This window comes from Crinia signifera, chromosome 3 (genome assembly GCF_055691185.1).
Source record: "Crinia signifera chromosome 3, ASM5569118v1, whole genome shotgun sequence".
NCBI lineage: Eukaryota > Metazoa > Chordata > Amphibia > Anura > Myobatrachidae > Crinia > Crinia signifera.
Genome location: NC_139219.1, coordinates 100415104 through 100433126, shown reverse-complemented (window position 1 = coordinate 100433126; position 18023 = coordinate 100415104). Strand labels below are relative to the sequence as shown.

Here is an 18023-nt window from a genome sequence, read left to right as displayed (position 1 = left end):
CTCAAGCAAGGACTGAGTGGGGTTGTAATACTGATGTAGTTTATTACTGAGTATTGTTGCGAGTTGTATTGTGCACTTGTTATTATTATTAGTATTATTGCTTGCCTGATCTGGTATAAAGTTCAGTGATGTCACTCTATCTTTCTTGTGAGACTATTATTTATTTATTAGTTATTAACAGTTTCTTATATAGCGCACACACATTCCGCAGTGCTGTACATATTTGAAAATTCTCATCAGTCCCTGCCCCAGTGGAGCTTACAATCTATATTCCCTACCACAAGAACACACATTAATTTTAGGGTTCATTTTGTTGGAAGCCAATTAACCTACCAATTAACCTACCAGTATATTTTTGGATTGTGGTAGGAAACTGGAGTACCCGAAGGAAACCCACACAAGCACAGGGAGAAAATACAAACTCTGCACAGTTAAGACCATGGTGGGAATCGATCCCAGGGCCTCAGTGCTGTCGATACAGAACGTTGGAAGGAGCACTTGGCCAGGTTCCTGGAAGTACTAAACAGCTTAAGACAGTACGGGTTTACAGCAAGTCCAGCCAAGAGTAACATTAGACTTTCAGATGCCAATTATTTAGGAAAAGTGATTGGCAATGGACAAGTGAAGCCCAAACTACGGAAAGTGGAAGCAATTAAATTTTGGCCAAAACCTTCCACCAAGAAACAGATAAGTACTTTTCTGGGATTGGTAGGCTATTACTGCTGATTCATTGTAAATTTTGCATCCAGAGCATTACCCCTGACAGAAACCCTTAAGAAAGCTCAACCAGAGAGTGTTATCTCGGCCAAAACAAAGCAGCCTGGGAAGAAATGAGGATGGCTCTGGTGCCAAACCAGTCCTGCAGGCACCTGATTTAAAAAAAAAACCCTTGTCCTGCAAACTGATGCTTCCACAACGGGCTTGGGGGATGTTTTGTCACAATCTATTGTAAGAGAAGTAAAACTGGTCCTCTACTTAAGTAGAAAATTGTTACCATGGAAAACAAAGTATGCTATAAGCGAACTAGAGTGTTTGGCAATCAAGTTGGCAGTTGAAGCCCTGAAATACTATCTTCCTATTCACAGATAACTCACCCTTGAGTTGGATGTACCTTAAAAAAGGTTAACCCCAAGTTTGTTGTGCAATATTGGCCTGGGGCTCAGCATAAAAATACAGATTTGCTGTCCTGAAAATGTGAAAAACTCTGAATGTTCTCAGCTGTCGTGAAGTGGAAAGTGTGCTTCCCCAATCAGCTTCCTCCAAGGGAGAGGAAAACAAGGCCGGCACATTCTGAACCTGTAGTGGACCTTTATAATTCCAGGCTTTCTGAATTAGGCAGCTGTAGCTGGAGAAACAGATGTCCAGGTTTTCTAACTCACCCAGAGACAGCAGAAAGTCGGGTGGGGGGAGGGCAGCTGAGAGGGGGGGGGGGTACTAATTACCCGGGCCCAGGCTTGCTGGAGGGTCGCTGGTCCGACCCCTCCCTTTACCCTCCGTCCCTCCCGGGTAGCAACAGCAGCACACACTTTTACAGCATGTGCTGTGCTGACAGCAGGCTCAGCATGAGTGTCTCACTGACAGCGTGAGAGGTCATGCTGAGCCTGATGTCAGCACAGCACATGCTGTAGGTGTGTACTGCTGAGATTACATTGTTTTGAGTTTTCTTTCACCCTCACCTCCCACACTTAGGCCATGCTCCAAAATTTTACCGGGGCCCGGCATTCCTCTCGGCTGCCCTGGGTGGGGGAGAGGGGTTTTAAAAGTCCCATTTGCTCACAATGCAGGGTGCTGATGCCTGTTAGAGGCCAATGAGCACAGCTCAATTGTTAGCACCAGGGACTGTGGACATTGGTCGTGCCAGGAGTGCATGACATGTGTAACTGCGAGCCAATGCAGCAGAATTACTTTTGAGCACAGGAAGTGCTAGGACCTTTTATGTTTATGGTTAATTTTCTGTATGTAACTTTGTGACTAGGCCCAAGCCTGTGTATGCTGTGCTACAGTGTCTGATGCAAGTAAAGACACAATGGTTGCTCCATGCATGCAGACAGTGTGACCAGCATCTGAGTCGCTGGACTTCTGGGTCGTCAATGTCCAGAACAGACAGATGGTATCATGTCAGAACGACGAACCCGGAAGCCGATGCCTGGAATGACATAGCAGCGGCCACTGCTATGCGCCTCCAAGCATGGACTTCCAGATTAGCTGGACGCCGGTCACGTCCATTAAACCCAGGGATATTTTTGTGCAGGCTCCAGCAGGAACTAAGGCCCTTATTCTAGCTCACTCTTTCTGACAAAATATTTCTTAGATGGACAAAACCATGAGCACTGCAGGTGAGGCAGGTGTTACTTGTGAAGAGATAATTAGATTTGGGTGGGGTTTTACATCTGCCTCACCTGCAGTGCACATGGTTTTGTCCATCTAAGAAATATTTTGTCAGAAAGAGTGAACTAGAATAAGGGTATCAGTTCCTGCTAGAGCCTGCACAAAAATAGCCCTGATTAAGCCATACCCTAAGCATGCACTACAAAGTTTAAAAATATATTTGTATAGTTACAGATGCAGTTATGGTGCGGTTCTTTTTTTTTTTTTTAGGAACACATTTGTTACTTTATTCATATTTTCCAAAGTTTCAAATATTTTCTCGGGTTGTCTGTATTCATATTTTTAGAATTTACAATTAAAAGTTAGATTTTTTTTACTTGCATCAACAGTTGGTGTGGCTCCCGTTTTAATTTTGGACTGATCTGCAGTCCCACCTCTGTAGCTGCTACTGGTGGCCACTAGTATGGGTATTCAGTGCCCTGAAGGCGAGTTATCGGCACATAGAGGTAGTCGCTTCTCCCAAACCACTAACCGCAGTGAGTTGGACTAAAAACAGTGAGCATCCACCAGGTACACTAATATTTTTGGGGCCCTCCTCAAGCTAGTAGTGGTGTGGAGCAGGGGCGCAGGGTGGAGTATTGGTGGCAAGAATGACCATTTAATGGCTACCCCCAGTGCAGACAGCCTCACCTCTGGGGACATGGGGCAGGCCTCATAGAGAAGGGGGCATTGAGGATCAGAGAGAAGAGGTCAGGGGTCAGACAGTAGGGGCCATGGAGGATCAGAGAGAGGGGGCATGGGGCAGAGCTCAGAGAGAAGTGTGCATGAAGGATCAGAGAGAATGGGGCTAGGCTCAGGGAGAAGTGTGCATGGAGGATCAGAGAGAGGGGGCATGGGGCAGGGCTCAGAGAGAAGTGTGCATGGAGGATCAGAGAGAATGGGGCAGGGCTCAGGGAGAAGGGGACATTGAGGAACAGATAAAGGGGGCAGGTATCAGAGAGAAGGGCAGGTATACCTGCTGCAGTGCTGATTCAGGCTTCATCAGCCTGAGAGCTTTGGGAGTTATAGGGTGCGTTATATCAGCCTCTCTGCCATAAAGGCCAGAGCTAACAATCGTAGAGCCGAGGTTGTGCTGCTTTCATGTATAGAACAATTGGCAATTGATTTATTTAGCCTGGAATGAGACGAGAACTAGTGGGGGCTGCAGAGATGGATCTTTATTGTCCAGCCGGCCCTAGCGGTGGGTAACAGACTTCTTCCAGAGCACCCTCCCCTCCCTACACCCCAGTCTGCCTCTGGGGCCCCTCAGAATCACGAGGCCCATCACAGTTGTCCCCCCCCGCTTCTCTTTCATCTAGTGGATCCGCCTGCACAAATACCGGCAGTAGAAATAGGGTAAGAGTAGAAAACTCCTTAGACTTCTTAATTGTCTGAAAGGAGCTGTAAGATTTGTGCCATTGATTTTATTTAATTTTTTATTATTTTATTTTTATACTATTTTATTTATTTAGCTTTATTCTTTGCATCTTCCTCATCTTTTTTTAACCATTATCTCCTTCTTGAACTATAAAAGTGTGTACACGGACACATCCAAATTTTACTCCAAACATGATTGCGAAGTCCCAGATGATATTAAGGAAAATTCTGTCTTATGGGCACTAAAAAAAAATGTCATATTGTGTGTCAAAACGCAGGTCTGAATCACTGTCACTCCCTATAATTACCCTTAAGTAGAAATCTGGGGGTTTTGGGTTACATGGCTGCTCACCCCTTCACATTATGGCGAGTAACAGGAACAGACATGGTTAGGTCATTGGTTTCTCTGGCTGACAAATGCCTCTTGACATTTTCAGAAATATTTTCGTAATTTGTAAAATTTAATCTCACTCTTTGTCATATGTACAGGTGCGCTGCAATATCAACTTAATCCTCGTGCATTTCTCTGCCCTGTTGAACCAATATTTTCGGCATCTTATAAGAAGTTAAACTTGTGTACCCTTTAATCCAGAATGGGCAATACTGGCCATGTGTGGCCCTAATTTTGGGATGACCAGGGGTTAGTAAGAAGCTGTTGCTGGCTCTGAGTGCTGCAGGTTAAAAAATAAAACTATGGGTCTGATTCAAACTGACTTATTTCTGCCGTAGATGTCCAAGAAGGGGGAGGGCGCTGACATCATGTGACATCAGTCATCTGCGTCATGCAGGCATTGACCCGCCTGTGTTCCCAGGGGAACACCAAGAGCCCAGCCCCCTTTCCCTCCCCTGCCCGTGCAAAGGCCTTGCCAAGTGTGATACTTGCTGAAGGCATTCGCACAGGGGGTCTGCACATTCCAAATTCTTCCATGTGCATGCGCAGACCCAAACAATCAGAAACAGGGCGGATTCGTCCCCGAGCGAGTGAGCTTGAATCAGGCGTAATATTGCGAGGCTGGATTGATAGCTCACTACCACTAAATACCCCTATTTTTATCTAAACTGCTTTTTCTGTTTAGGATGGACTGGGTGGAGGGTATCATAGATAGGGGTAGGAGGGAGGAATTTTATTTTTAATGTTATGGGAATCATACATAACTTCCCTCCTGCTTACAACATGCACACAAACACATAACAGCCTTAAAAATGCCACTTGGTATTTGACTAGGGTGGCGGCACAAGACCAGCCTGTTATACTATCTTAGATTATGGGGTGGTGGCTCCTCCAACTATTGTTTTGGAACATGTTTTCCCCCTTCGACAGAAAAAAATGCATGTGATTTTTTTGTATTATTTATTAATTTTGTGTATTGTGTAAACTGACATGTGTGTTGTGAAACAAAATGAACATTTTAGCTGTTTTTAAAAATGTTCTTTTATTGTGCACTTTATCCATGATGTCTCAATAAATATTTAAAAAAAAAAAAAAAAAGAATATCCACCTACGGATGGAGCCGGAAGGCCCTGCCATCCGCCGGTAAGGGGAGCGAGCACGAGATGCTTGCGTGCCCCATTCCGACTGACCTCCCCACTGCCATCCGCCGCCTCCCTGCTCACCGGTCCCGGTCCCCACTGCCTGCCAGCACACCCCTAACCCTGCCCATCTCCCTGAAGAGGAGACTGGCAGGGTTTCCGCCGACCAGCCGCCGAGTGACTGGGACGAGTGTGTGTGTGAGACGCTCGCACGTTCCAGACTGATGGAGTCCCTCTCAGCCAGCTCTCGCCGACAGGGACTGCCGGATACTGGGAATGAATGAGAGGGGCTCCATCTGTTCTGTACAGTTAGCCCATTTTACCATTTCTCCTCCTTAGTTAATACTAAATGTGCTAGGCAGACAGTGAGTTGTTATACAGACAGTACTGTGCTAGAAAGACAGCCTGTCTGACACAAAACAGAATTGTTAATGTAAATTTTAATACATATATTAAAATAGACTCACCAATAATCTGATCTCTTAAGGTCTGGAAACATTGTGGAGAAAATAAATTAAATCCATACAATGTAGGCAATTGCAATGTTGCAACTTTAGATCCACCATCCAGTAACAAAATAAGTCCACATAATATACAAAAATAAACTGGTCTACTGTATTTAATTATTTGGTTGTGTCCCTGTGAAAAACAAAAGGAGTTAGTAAAAATAATGCCCCGTACACACAGTGTGATTTAGGGGCACTTTTGATTTGATTTTGACTATATACATTCAGCCGCATTCGATTCTGATTCAATGCTGACGCGCGCTCCCGCGAGTTTGCATGGCAGGACCGATGTTGAAGCACTTCCAGTATTCGCTTATGCATGTGCAGGGCTTCTGTGCGGGCGCCATTCGGAGAACTGCATAGTCTCCAAAGGCACTTGCATGGGAGGGAGAGGGAGAAGGGCGTGATGGAGGCAGGCAGGGGGCATTGGAATGCAAAAAGCCCTTTGTTTCCTGGGCGTACCCACGAAAATGCTCGGGATCCCCATTGTAAAAATCTACACTATATTGTCAAAATCGAAAGGGTACACTGAATGTGATCCCAAAATCGAATGGGATCATGATCAAAACAGAATTGAATAGAAAAGAATTCGCACCATGGGTACACCCCATAAGAGTTCATTCAAAGCTTGGGAATAATTTTGCTTTTGCACATTTAAATAATATGAACAAGAATAATTACAACATATATGAAAAAATCTAACTAAATCAATATATAAACAATCTATGAAACAAGAATTACATTTAAAATTCCCCTTAAAACTAAAATGTATTTTTCCAGAACATTAGAAGATTTCAAAATTAGAAATCTTTTATCATATTTATTTTACACTATTGTGAATATATTTAAAATAGTTGCGTCTAGGTAGATATCAGCTCAAGTTGATTGTTAAAGAAGAATGTATATGGACCGTAGTGGTTACAGTGCTCAAGACAAGGGACGAGACGGCTGACTCCCAACGCCCTCTCCCTACCGCTGAAACCTAACCATTACTTGCGAACCGGTCCGTGAGTACACAGGTGCAGTCTCATGAAAACTCAATAGATTTCCCACATGCTTTTGAATAATTATTTTAAGTAACGCTGCAAAAATCGGGAATCGTGGATATTGAGACTTTCTATTATTTGGTCATTTACGGCTTTTCCCACTAGAGTGACTGACAGTTTAGCGTAGGTAGTTTTTGTCACACAGCAAACATACTTTACAAACTGCAGTATAAGTGCACAAAACACTACCACTATTGGGCTCATTTATGGGCTCAGTTCTGTTGGTTTGATTAATTACTTTGCACTATCAAACTGCACAGAAAGGCTGAAAAAAAGGATAAAATTGCATTATACAAGAAATGCACAGTATATTACTACCATAAAATTCTATGAAACTTGTTGTACCACGCAAATCTTAAAGTACACCAAATGTGTTATGTTACTTAGACAACAGCACTGTTAATATTACTTATGAGTAAAAACAATTTAGTAACCTAAGGCTTCCTAAAGAGGTCAAGAAACATTGTAGCTTTATCTGTGAACTTTCACTCCAGATCAACGGTTTCTCTCACTCTGACACCTACAGCTCCCATTTTTTCTGCAAATGTGAATAACATCAGAATCAATATTTGCGACTGGTGTCAGAACAGCAGAAAACTGTTACCTATGTTTATTCTTTCTGGGTGACATCTGATGTTTATCTCTCATCTGCCATTCTATGCCCGCAAGGCAGATGTCAGACAGCAGAATTATATCAGTATGAATATCCCAGATACTGTATCCTGTCTCTTTTGAGGTACGCAGCACTTTTGAACCCCTCTACCAACGCAGGTTCAGTGTGAGCCCTCTCAGTCAAAACAGCTGGGTGAACATATATTGCAACAGAAACACTCTGAGCAGTATTTACTTGACAAAATAGAGAGCTCACACTATTTTATATCTTTATTTCCTAAAGTGCTGAAGGTACAAACAGAACCAAGTCTCATTCAGTATTTTACGTATTCACATGATACTGAAAAGCAGAATGGCTCCGGTATGAGAGAATTGCACAATCTATATTTCCCTCTGTATCATACCTACTGGGATAACAACAAGAGATTACCCCAGAGAAATTGGATTGCTGGGGATCTAATATTCATATCTCTGATCTCACTTGCAACAGTATTAACCTGTATAATCAACAAACACAGTCCTTGGTTATTTTATTTTGAAACACAAGAGACAACAGTGATAGGAACTGTCTATATTAAGATTTATAGGCTCAGCTTGCAAATTTGGTGTCATTATAGACCTTTCTGTCTCTCATTGTTAAGTCAGAAGGAAAGGGAACTTTCGTTGGGACAAAAAGCAGCAATTACCCCTGATATTTCAACAGGGGGTTCTTTTTACTTCTCAGTAATATATTCGCAAACTGGATGTATAGACCAATATATTTGTATGGTATAGACGGTCAAGGACAAATGAACTGGGAAACCAAGTGGGAGATTGAACAATATCTAAATAATTAAAGTATATTCTTTCTATGTTTTTTAATGCTAAGCACAACTCGTTTTAAGGCATACTTAATAAGAGTTAATTTTTAAATAAAACAATTACACCATTTGATCAAAAAACAGTGCCCCGGAAAAGACACAATCAGTCTTTCTCTTGCACCCTTGTGCAGGAACTCCCCACAACAGTGCTCAAGTTACCTATCTGTGGGAGCTGCTCAACTGAGAAGTCAAATCTCAAAGTAAAGGTAATTTTAAGAGGGGTATCAAGCACTCACCTAATGAAAGTATGGTGGTGCTAACAATTGAGAATGAGAAAGAATAAGAGAACAATAGTTGTGTGAATCAATTGTGTTTATTGTCTAAAAAAATGCCAATGTCTGCAGTGGTACTTGACAGGTGTGCCCGTGCAGTGGCTCAAATCTACAGCAGACCGGTGTCCAGGCGTGCAGCTACCATCATCATATGAGGAACCAGGCTGTTATCCATGCGGGAGCACACCAAGCTGCACCGCATCGCAGCACAGACAGTCCACCCCATACAACCCAACCAGAACGGATTTGACAGATTCAACTCCACCACTGGCATTGACTTGATAATAGCACTTTATAGTGACTATACGTCCACACTTCCCACCAGCCCCATACACATTAGCCGCAGCCACTTGGCAGAGACATAAGTCCCGTCAAGGATTTATGGTTAAAGGGGGTCAGTTGATTCCCCTAAGGGCTCTCCATAAGTGACACTGCACGGGCACACCTGTTGAGTACCACTCCAGGCATTGACATTTTTTATACAATAAACACAATTGATTCACACAACTATTGTTCTCCTATTCTTTCTCATTCTCCATTGTTAGCACAACCATACTTTCATTAGGTGAGCCCTTGATACCCCTCTTAAAATTACTGTTAAAAAAGAATGAATAATGCTAATGGCATCAATTGTTATAAATATATTTAAAAAAAATCTACAGCAGCCCTATTCCATGTTTTTTTTTTAATTGATAATTTATAATTATTTTCTAGAAATTATTTAAGTAAATGTGTTTATATGTCATTCTTAGGTTCAGTTATGTGGTAAAGGACAGGATTCACTAATGATGCAGAGAAAAAGGAATAAATTCCTTTCAAAAGGATTTGCGCTGGAGGGTATAAGCAGCTTGATATAAATTGGAAGATGAATAGTAAAGGTTTTTTCAAGCGCTAAGGAGAGGGAGGAGGGTGGGTACCGTAGATATGCAGAGTGCAGAAGCAGGTAAAGAGAAGTAGATAAAATGAAATGAAATAAAATAAAAAATATAAATAAAAAATATAAATAAATAAAAAAATAATAATAAAAAGACGCGACCAAATTGATGTTTACATTTGTTATTGAAGTTTGTGGAAGCAGTCCAGTAGTAAGGAGAGAGCTAGGCTGGCTTACCCTGCACTAAGTATGTACTGCCGCAAGACGCAGGCTGAGTACCTTTCTGGCGGGGTTCCGGAGTTTTTTTCACAAGTGACGTCACCTGCCGGTTTTTACCTTGCGCTTGCAGCGGCGCTGGCGGGGGCTTGCTCTGTGTCTCCGTCTGGGGGCTCATTAGTTCATCCAACGCGTTTCACACAACGGTGCTTTTTCAAGGATCATCATTTTTTATTTATTTATATTTTATATTTTTTATTTTATTTCATTTCATTTTATCTACTTCTCTTTACCTGCTTCTGCACTCTGCATATCTACGGTACCCACCCTCCTCCCTCTCCTTAGCGCTTGTAAAAACCTCACTATTCAGGATTCACTAATGTTTGTTCACATACTTTATGATTGGAACCCACAAGCACTGGTGTTGTATATTACACTGACCGTAAATAATTTGAATTGTACCTGAACCACCAACCCAAGGCAGGGGTGCAAGAGACCCGATGCACCCAGATTTAGAACCAATGAATTAAACAATTGCCACAAAAGTACTGCAAGGTTCCTGGCGTGCAAGCAGCGAGTCAGAGACACAGATTATGGGCATCTCTATACAACTGCCATTGGCTGCGACATTTGCATATATTTGGGGACACACACCAGATGAACGTTGACCATCCGAGCATCCTTATTTTTGCGAAGCATGGCCATAGGAAGGAAAACATGTTTTGCTGCATAAGGCAGTCGCAGGCTGAAACACGCCCCAGAGATGTTGCAACATGACCACATTATCGCCTGAAAATGATTCATGACTATCAATCAATTTTTAAAATAAATTTGCTCTGCGACCACCATCATAAGACCATCGCATATTTGGTGTGATTTGGGAATAGATGTATTTATCTGTAACTTTCATGCTTGCTAAAGGACAGAGTTATTTACTATACATAGTGCACATAGATTCACATCAACCATAGCCCCAGTGGAACGTACTATCTATCACCTACCATATGTATGCACTATGGCAATATTTTTTTGTAAGATGCCAATAATATTTTCGGATTGAGGTAGTACCTAGAGGAGACCATTGCAGACATGGGGCCAGATTCTCTAAGCTTCAAAAGTGATCAAATCCAGAGTGATAAACAGCCAGCCAATCAGCTCCTACCTGCCATGTCACAGGCTGTGTTCGAAAAATGTCAGGCAGGAGCTGATCGGCTGGCCTGTTTATCACTCTCCATTTTATAACTTTTGAAGCTTAGAGAATCTGGCCCAGAGTGAAAACATACACACTCTACATAGATAGGTAAGTAAGGCAGAAGAGGGAGAGAGAGAGGGGGGGGAGGGGGGTAGAGAGAGAGAACTTACGTGGACAGGTGATGCAGGATCTGGTTGCACACTCTAAAATACAAAACATTATATAAAGAGGTTACATATGCATCCAGGGCTAATATACTGTATGCAAATGCATGTGCACACATTTAGAAAGTTGCACACATTTATCACTGCAGAAACTGTCAGAAAATTGTCCAAAAGACATATTTCAGAGATCAGCCCATGCATATTAAGCTTGGTACACACTGGGCGATATGTCGTTAATATCGATATCATTAATGCTATTGCTTGTATATCATCCATTGTGTACAATAAATATAGTTAACAATGCTTGCGACCATGGGTTGGTAACGAACCCCCCCCCCCCCCCCGTCACCTGTACATGCAGCATAATATAATAAGATCATCAGCGAATGCATGTATGGAGCGGGGCAGTGGGTGATTTTGCAAGGCAGTCACTGGAGGCTCTGTTCACTGTAGGGCATTCACAGTAAAATCTATTTTTAAATAGAAGTACACAGGCCCCTAAGAAGAGAAAAAATATTTTGTGCTTTTTAGTAGGTAGATGCTGGTCCACTGAGACACTTTGACATGTAATAGAGCAGGCACTGCTCAGGTGATAAAGTAGGCCCCTTCATAATTATGTGCTAGTGCCCTTAGATGTATTGCGGTGCCTCGCTGGTTAGCTCTGGACCACTGCCAAGCCACCCAGACGCGTTTCGAGATGGGCATCTCTTTATAATGCCTTGATAAAGAGATGCCCATCTTGAATCGCGCCGGCAGGAGTACTTGCTATTTCACTGGATGATACTCTCTGTTGAAGGTTTTTGGCATTAATCCACTCTCCAAGGAAGAAGGTAGGAAGGTAGAGAATTTTTTCTCACCATACGGAGTTTTTGTTTTATTATTCTTCTACTGAGGTAAATTTACTAAGATGGAAGTTCTATTGAAGATGGGACGTAGCCCATAGCAACCAATCAAATCCTATCTATGAATCTGATTGGATGCTATGGGCAAAATCCCATCTTAGTAAATATACCCCATTGTGATCATAACAACTTTTTTTTCTTTCCCCCAGCAGCTCATTTGAGCATCCACAGGGTACACAATGGGGTGGCTGGGGGGGGGGGGGGGGGTAATTTGTGATTTCTGGGAGCAACTGTGCTTTGTGTTGTGCATCCACAGTGTGGGGGTTCTGCTGTGCTGACCGATCTGTAGTGATCGGCTCCACACCAGACACTGTGGGAGGGTGTAGGGAAGAAGAGGGGGCTGGATGGATACAGGAAAAGTGTCTTCTGGCAGCCTCCCACGCAATGTACAGTATCTCACTGGTTGCACCAGCAGCGGTGTGAAAGGGGTAAGCATATCTTAAGCCCCGCCTCTGACAAATGCTCAATATTTGCATCATGGTCATGGTTCAGAGCCAGGGTTTTAGGCTGAAAGTGTTATTATTTGCACTACTATTGTGACAAAAGTACAATGCATGGGTACTCTGAATACTGACAATGACAATTCATATATCTGCTGTGTATCTGTCATGTCCCCTCCCTACTGTATGTCATGTTTGACATGTTGCATATTGTCTTATTGTATGGTTTAATGTAATGTAAGTAATGTAATGTATTGAGCAGTAGTTATCGGAAACAAATTCCTGTGTATTATGCATCTTGTACTGATACACCTGGCAATAAACTGATTCTGATTCTTCTGATTCTGAATCTATGATTTAGTTATGAATCTGGGTAGAAAGTCAAAAGCAGTTCTGATATTAGTGGTCCCTATCATACCTTACATTATGAAGTATGTGTCAAAGGTGCATAAGACACCAAAATGACAGTTCCTCTGAAGCACCTGACTCCTGTCACTAAGAAGAAGTCAGCAATGCAGCCAGAGTCTCTGGGGAATTCCAGCATGCACCCAGAGGGAAGTAACTGGAGGATGTCTTGAGAGACCATGCACCCAAAGTGACATAAATGAGGGGACTCATGCAAAGCCACGCCTTTCCTGTGTAGCCACACCTCCTTTTTGGCAAAGGAGCATACGGGGGTGCTATTGGCAGGACCATGACTAATTTATGAAATGTTGTGCTATTTCACTGTGGATCCTTTGGCAGAATTGCATTACAGCAGTATTGTTGATAACTCTAATCATGTAGTTCAGGGTACTTGTTTCCTATCTGGGCGCCCAGGTTTTCTACGTACGGCACCGTAATGAAATCGGATCGCATCGCATCGTACACATACACGATATTGAACGATGCGATGCGATGCGATGCGATCCGATTTCCCATAGGAAACAATGTGAAATGGCTCAATTTAGCCAAATTCTCATAGGAACAATAGTAAATGGGCCAAAAACACCCCTGAACATTGAAATGTCTCCCCAAAAGTAGTTGACGCCACCCCGCCATCAACGTGAACCCGAAGCGTGGCGAGCGCAGCGAGCCCGCGAGGGGCGGCGGTACGCGTCCTCCGACCTTTTCATGCCCTACTATCCACGTCGGCGTGGAGTGAGAATAGAATAGTGTGGCGAGCGCAGCGAGCCACCGAGCCCGAAGCGTGGCGAGCGCAGCGAGCCCCGCGAGGGGACGCGGATACCTTCACAGTTATACGCATCCCCTCGCGGGCTTCCCAGGTGTCCATGGCGACGCGGACACCTGGGAAGCCCACGAAGGGACGCGTTTACCTGTGAAGGTATCCGCGTCCCCTCGCGGGGCTCGCTGCGCTCGCCACGCTTCGGGCTCGGTGGCTCGCTGCGCTCGCCACACTATTCTATTCTCACTTCTGGCCGACGTGGATAGTAGGGCATGAAAAGGTCGGAGGACGTGTACCGCCGCCCCTCGCGGGCTCGCTGCGCTCGCCACGCTTCGGGTTCACGTTCATGGCGGGGTGGCGTCAACTACTTTTGGGGGGACATTTCAATGTTCAGGGGTGTTTTTGGCCCATTTACTATTGTTCCAATGATAATTTGGCTAAATTGAGCCATTTAACATTGTTTCCTATGGGAAATCGAATCGGATCGCATCGCATCGCATCGTTCAATATCGTGTATGTGTACGATGCGATGCGATCCGATTTCTCTACGGAGAAAAGCATGGTGCGCAATTAACTTAGTGGGCGCCCGTTCAGTTCCCTGTACATTCTACTTTTGCTACTAATTTAGAAAAACAATCACTATTTGCTCCCTAAAGCTTGAACTGGACAAAATGTTTGTTCAGGCAAATTGATCAAAGCCATTTGACTTAACCAACTTGTCTGAATGTCAGTTTATAATTGTTTGAGAGCAAATGGTCAAATGTCATTTGTTCCCATATATTACCAGATTTTCATTCCAACCAACCGACCAAAAAGGTTAGTTAGGCAGATAACCTTAAAATGTATGGTCAGAAAACCTGGGCCTGATTCATACCTGATAGCACAGCTTCTAATTTTGGGAGCCCAGGGATCAGGTATACGCCAACCCACCAAAGTGAAATCTCACCGTTTGTAAGCCTGCAAATGGCTTAGTATGGCTTGCAAAAAGTAGCACATTCAGGGATTCACCTGCAAATCCATTCACTAGCAGTTCACCATCAAATGATTTTCCGTGAGTACAGTCTGTATGTAGCCCTGGGCTTACTTGGGGCTGCCATAGAATCCAGTTGATCATGGCTGAAGCTGAAGTCACGCCTGCATTTTCCATGACACTCCCTGAAAATGGCCGGTTACCACAAACAAATGCTGGCTTGCTGTCAATCCCTCTACATACTGCCAGAGATTTTAAAAAGTAGCAGGCTTTTATCACAGAACAGCATTGCGCATGTGCAGTCTATCATTAATCGATTGGCCTGCGAATAAGCAGCCGTGCAATCAGGTCTGACTCAGTAACATAGGCGAATCTAGGGGGTGGTCCGGGGGTGCACAGGACCACCCATTAGCCCATTTTGTAGCTGAGGGATGGTGCTTTCCAACGAGCCCACCCCTGTGTCTCTAGCCCCCTGGGAACCGGAGATACGGACAGGCAAATCTGGAACATTTTCCCTATAGGATAACATGGGACCCGCTAATTCCGACCCCCACCCAGTTCAACCGCTGCCAGTGCCCCCTTCGGCATCACTGAAGCTCGAGGTTGATCTCAGTCGAACCCAAATCGCTGGGCCTTCAATCTGATACCAGGCTGGATCCATATGGGTTAATTGGTTCCAGGGATATTGAGGTTAAACCGTTTTTTTTTATTTCTTAAATGTAATTTCATGACTGTTTATGTTCTTTGAGGGCAGATTTCTCTGGAACCAAACAGCCCAGTTTCACGGGACCAAAATCATTCAAAGCCATCTCAAAAGTTCTTCAATATGATACTGGTCTCATGTAAATGGGTGAGTTGGTTCCGAAGATATAGCTGGTTGGTTAAAGGGGGGTAGGGAGAGGGGAGTGGTTGTCTCTCCCCCTCACACCAGAAAATGCAGGGACTAGGCTGGTGTATAAGGGGTCAGCCTGGGAATGTCCCAGCATGATCCTGGGACCATATTCCCGGGTAAATCCCTGCATTTTCTGTTGTGAAAGGGGTATTATTTAATCATGTGGTGCCGGCGCCCAGCGTGCTCCCCTGATGTCACGCACAACAACAGCGCGCACAATATTTCAAATGTCCACTCGGCTAGTGGTGACACCAGGAGGGGAGTGGGAGCGTGCTCTGCGCTGCGCTCTGCTCCTCTCCCCATAGAAGCAGCTGCACTGCTCTCCATCTCTCCCTGCAGCAGCAGCGAAGGCTCATCTAAAAATTTACAGTAATTGGCACTTTTGGGGGCATTGCTTAAGGGACAAGTGGCGGTATGTAGGGGCATTACGCATAATGTGTGGCTTAATGTGTAAGGGGCATTACGGTGTGCAGCATCATGTGTAAGCGGCATTATGTGTGCAGCATCATGTGTAAGGGACATTATGTGTGCAGCATCATGGTGCGCGGCATCATGTGTAATGGGTACTATGGTGTGCGGCATCATGTGTAATGGGTACTATGGTGTGCGGCATCATGTGTAATGGGTACTATGGTGCCATCAAGCAAGAACCCCCTAGCAATGAGCACGTAGGTAAGCAGCACTTATGTGGCAAATATGTAATGGGCATTACGGTTTGTTATATAGTATGTAATGGGCATCATGATGTGTGGCACAATGTGTAATGGGCCTGATGGTGTGTGGCCTTATGTGTAATTGGCATGTGGCTTTATGTGTAATGGGTATTACGGAGTTTGCTAAAATGTGTAATGGGCATTACTGTGTATGGTCTAAAGTGTAATACCACACCCCTTTTTGTAATGCCACGCCTCCTTCCCATGAGGCCCCGCCCCTTTTTTGCCGCGCGACTACGCCGCGCAAAGGTCTCCCTGCTGTTATGTCTAGGTCTTGGACCACCATTACCATAATTCTAGATTCGCCTATGCTCAGTAATGGTTATAGCAAAGGGTATCCTGCACCAGTATACATTTAAGAGGTGCCACCCACTACTTATATAGTACTATATAGTAATTGTAACAACAATTCGTAGGAAAAAAGGGAAAAAAGCTAAGTAGACTTACTGTATGACTTGGGTGCACTGGGTTCAGTTACAATATAAAAGTCAGACACTTTATTGGTATGTATTAAAATTGTTCAATATTATAAACTCAAAGGGTGAAATATTAAAAGAAAGAAAAGGGCAAAAGTAAGAAAATAGTGTTTTTAATTAATATTCCTAATGGGCCATTATGTACAGTACAGTATTTGTCCTCCTATTGTTATATAGAGGTCTGGTGCTCATTAGCTACATATACTTATCTGTGGCCGGTCAGATGCTCAGCACAATATCTCTGGTTTATATGTCTGGGTGTTCCCAAGTTTGCCTGAGATATAGAATAATGTTGCAGTGAGCGAGAGTTACTCCCCTCAGCTGTTTGCAGTCACTGAGATGTTCACATGCCAAAATTGTATTTCAACACACTGCTAATCCTACATATGTACACATATCGCTGAAGGTACTATATTCTTGAACCTGGAATTGTATTCAATGGGGGGGGTCGCTGGATCTAAATTGATCATTATTTGGTGTGATTTCCCCCTTTATACATATCTTAAAGTATTTACTTTAGGTACTTGTTTCCTAGAACGGCCACAACGATTTAGATCGTTGTGGTCGTAAGATAAAAAATCGGATCGATCGCATCGCATGCGATTTGGTCGCATACGATGCGACCGATCCGATCGACCGATTTTTCACCCGATTTTTTTTTTTTTTTTCACCTGATTATTTTCAATTGCCCCCACAAATGTTACTAAGTGGGCTAGACCCCACGATAGACGTCAACCCGAAGCGTGGCGAGCGCAGCGAGCCCGCGAGGGGCGGCGGTGCGCGTCCTCCGACCTTTTCATTCCCCTACTATCCACTAGGGCGTGGAGTGAGAATAGAATAGTGTGGCGAGCGCAGCGAGCCACCGAGCCCGAAGCGTGGCGAGCGCAGCGAGCCCCGCGAGGGGACGCGTCTAACTTCACAGGTATACGCGTCCCCTCGCGGGGCTCGCTGCGCTCGCCACGCTTCGGGCTCGGTGGCTCGCTGCGCTCGCCACACTATTCTATTCTCACTCCACGCCCTAGTGGATAGTAGGGGAATGAAAAGGTCGGAGGACGCGCACCGCCGCCCCTCGCGGGCTCGCTGCGCTCGCCACGCTTCGGGTTGACGTCTATCGTGGGGTCATGGCGGGCACATAAAAAATGTGAAATGGGTCATATTGGCCCATTTCACCTTTTTTAACATTTTTCCCTATGTGAGATGGACTTAATCAAGTCCATCTCATCTTGTGCCATTATAATGGCACAAGACCGACAAGATCCTCCCGATTTCAATGTTAAAAGATTTTTTAACATTGAAGTCTATGGAAAAATCGGGTCAATCGGTCGGTCGCATCGCGGCCGATTTTAATTGGTCGCGACCGACCGATTGACCCGATTTCTGTCAATCAAAGTCAAAAAAGTGTAAAAAATCGGCCACATCGTGAGGATCGTGTCCCTTAATTAAGAGCCA

At 44.1% G+C, this 18023-nt stretch overlaps 1 protein-coding gene across 2 annotated transcripts in view; it reads right to left on the bottom strand.

The window, feature by feature from the left end:
- PCNX2 (pecanex 2) overlaps positions 1-18023 on the bottom strand; it is a 187714-nt gene that overhangs the window by 97424 nt on the left and 72267 nt on the right. For both annotated transcript variants that reach the window (XM_083176293.1, XM_083176292.1), the window contains exons 12-13: positions 11023-11055; positions 5742-5913 (exon numbers count right to left, since the gene is read on the bottom strand). In XM_083176293.1, coding sequence (XP_083032419.1) covers positions 5742-5913; positions 11023-11055 — 205 coding nt within the window. The remainder of the gene's footprint in view (positions 1-5741; positions 5914-11022; positions 11056-18023) is intronic.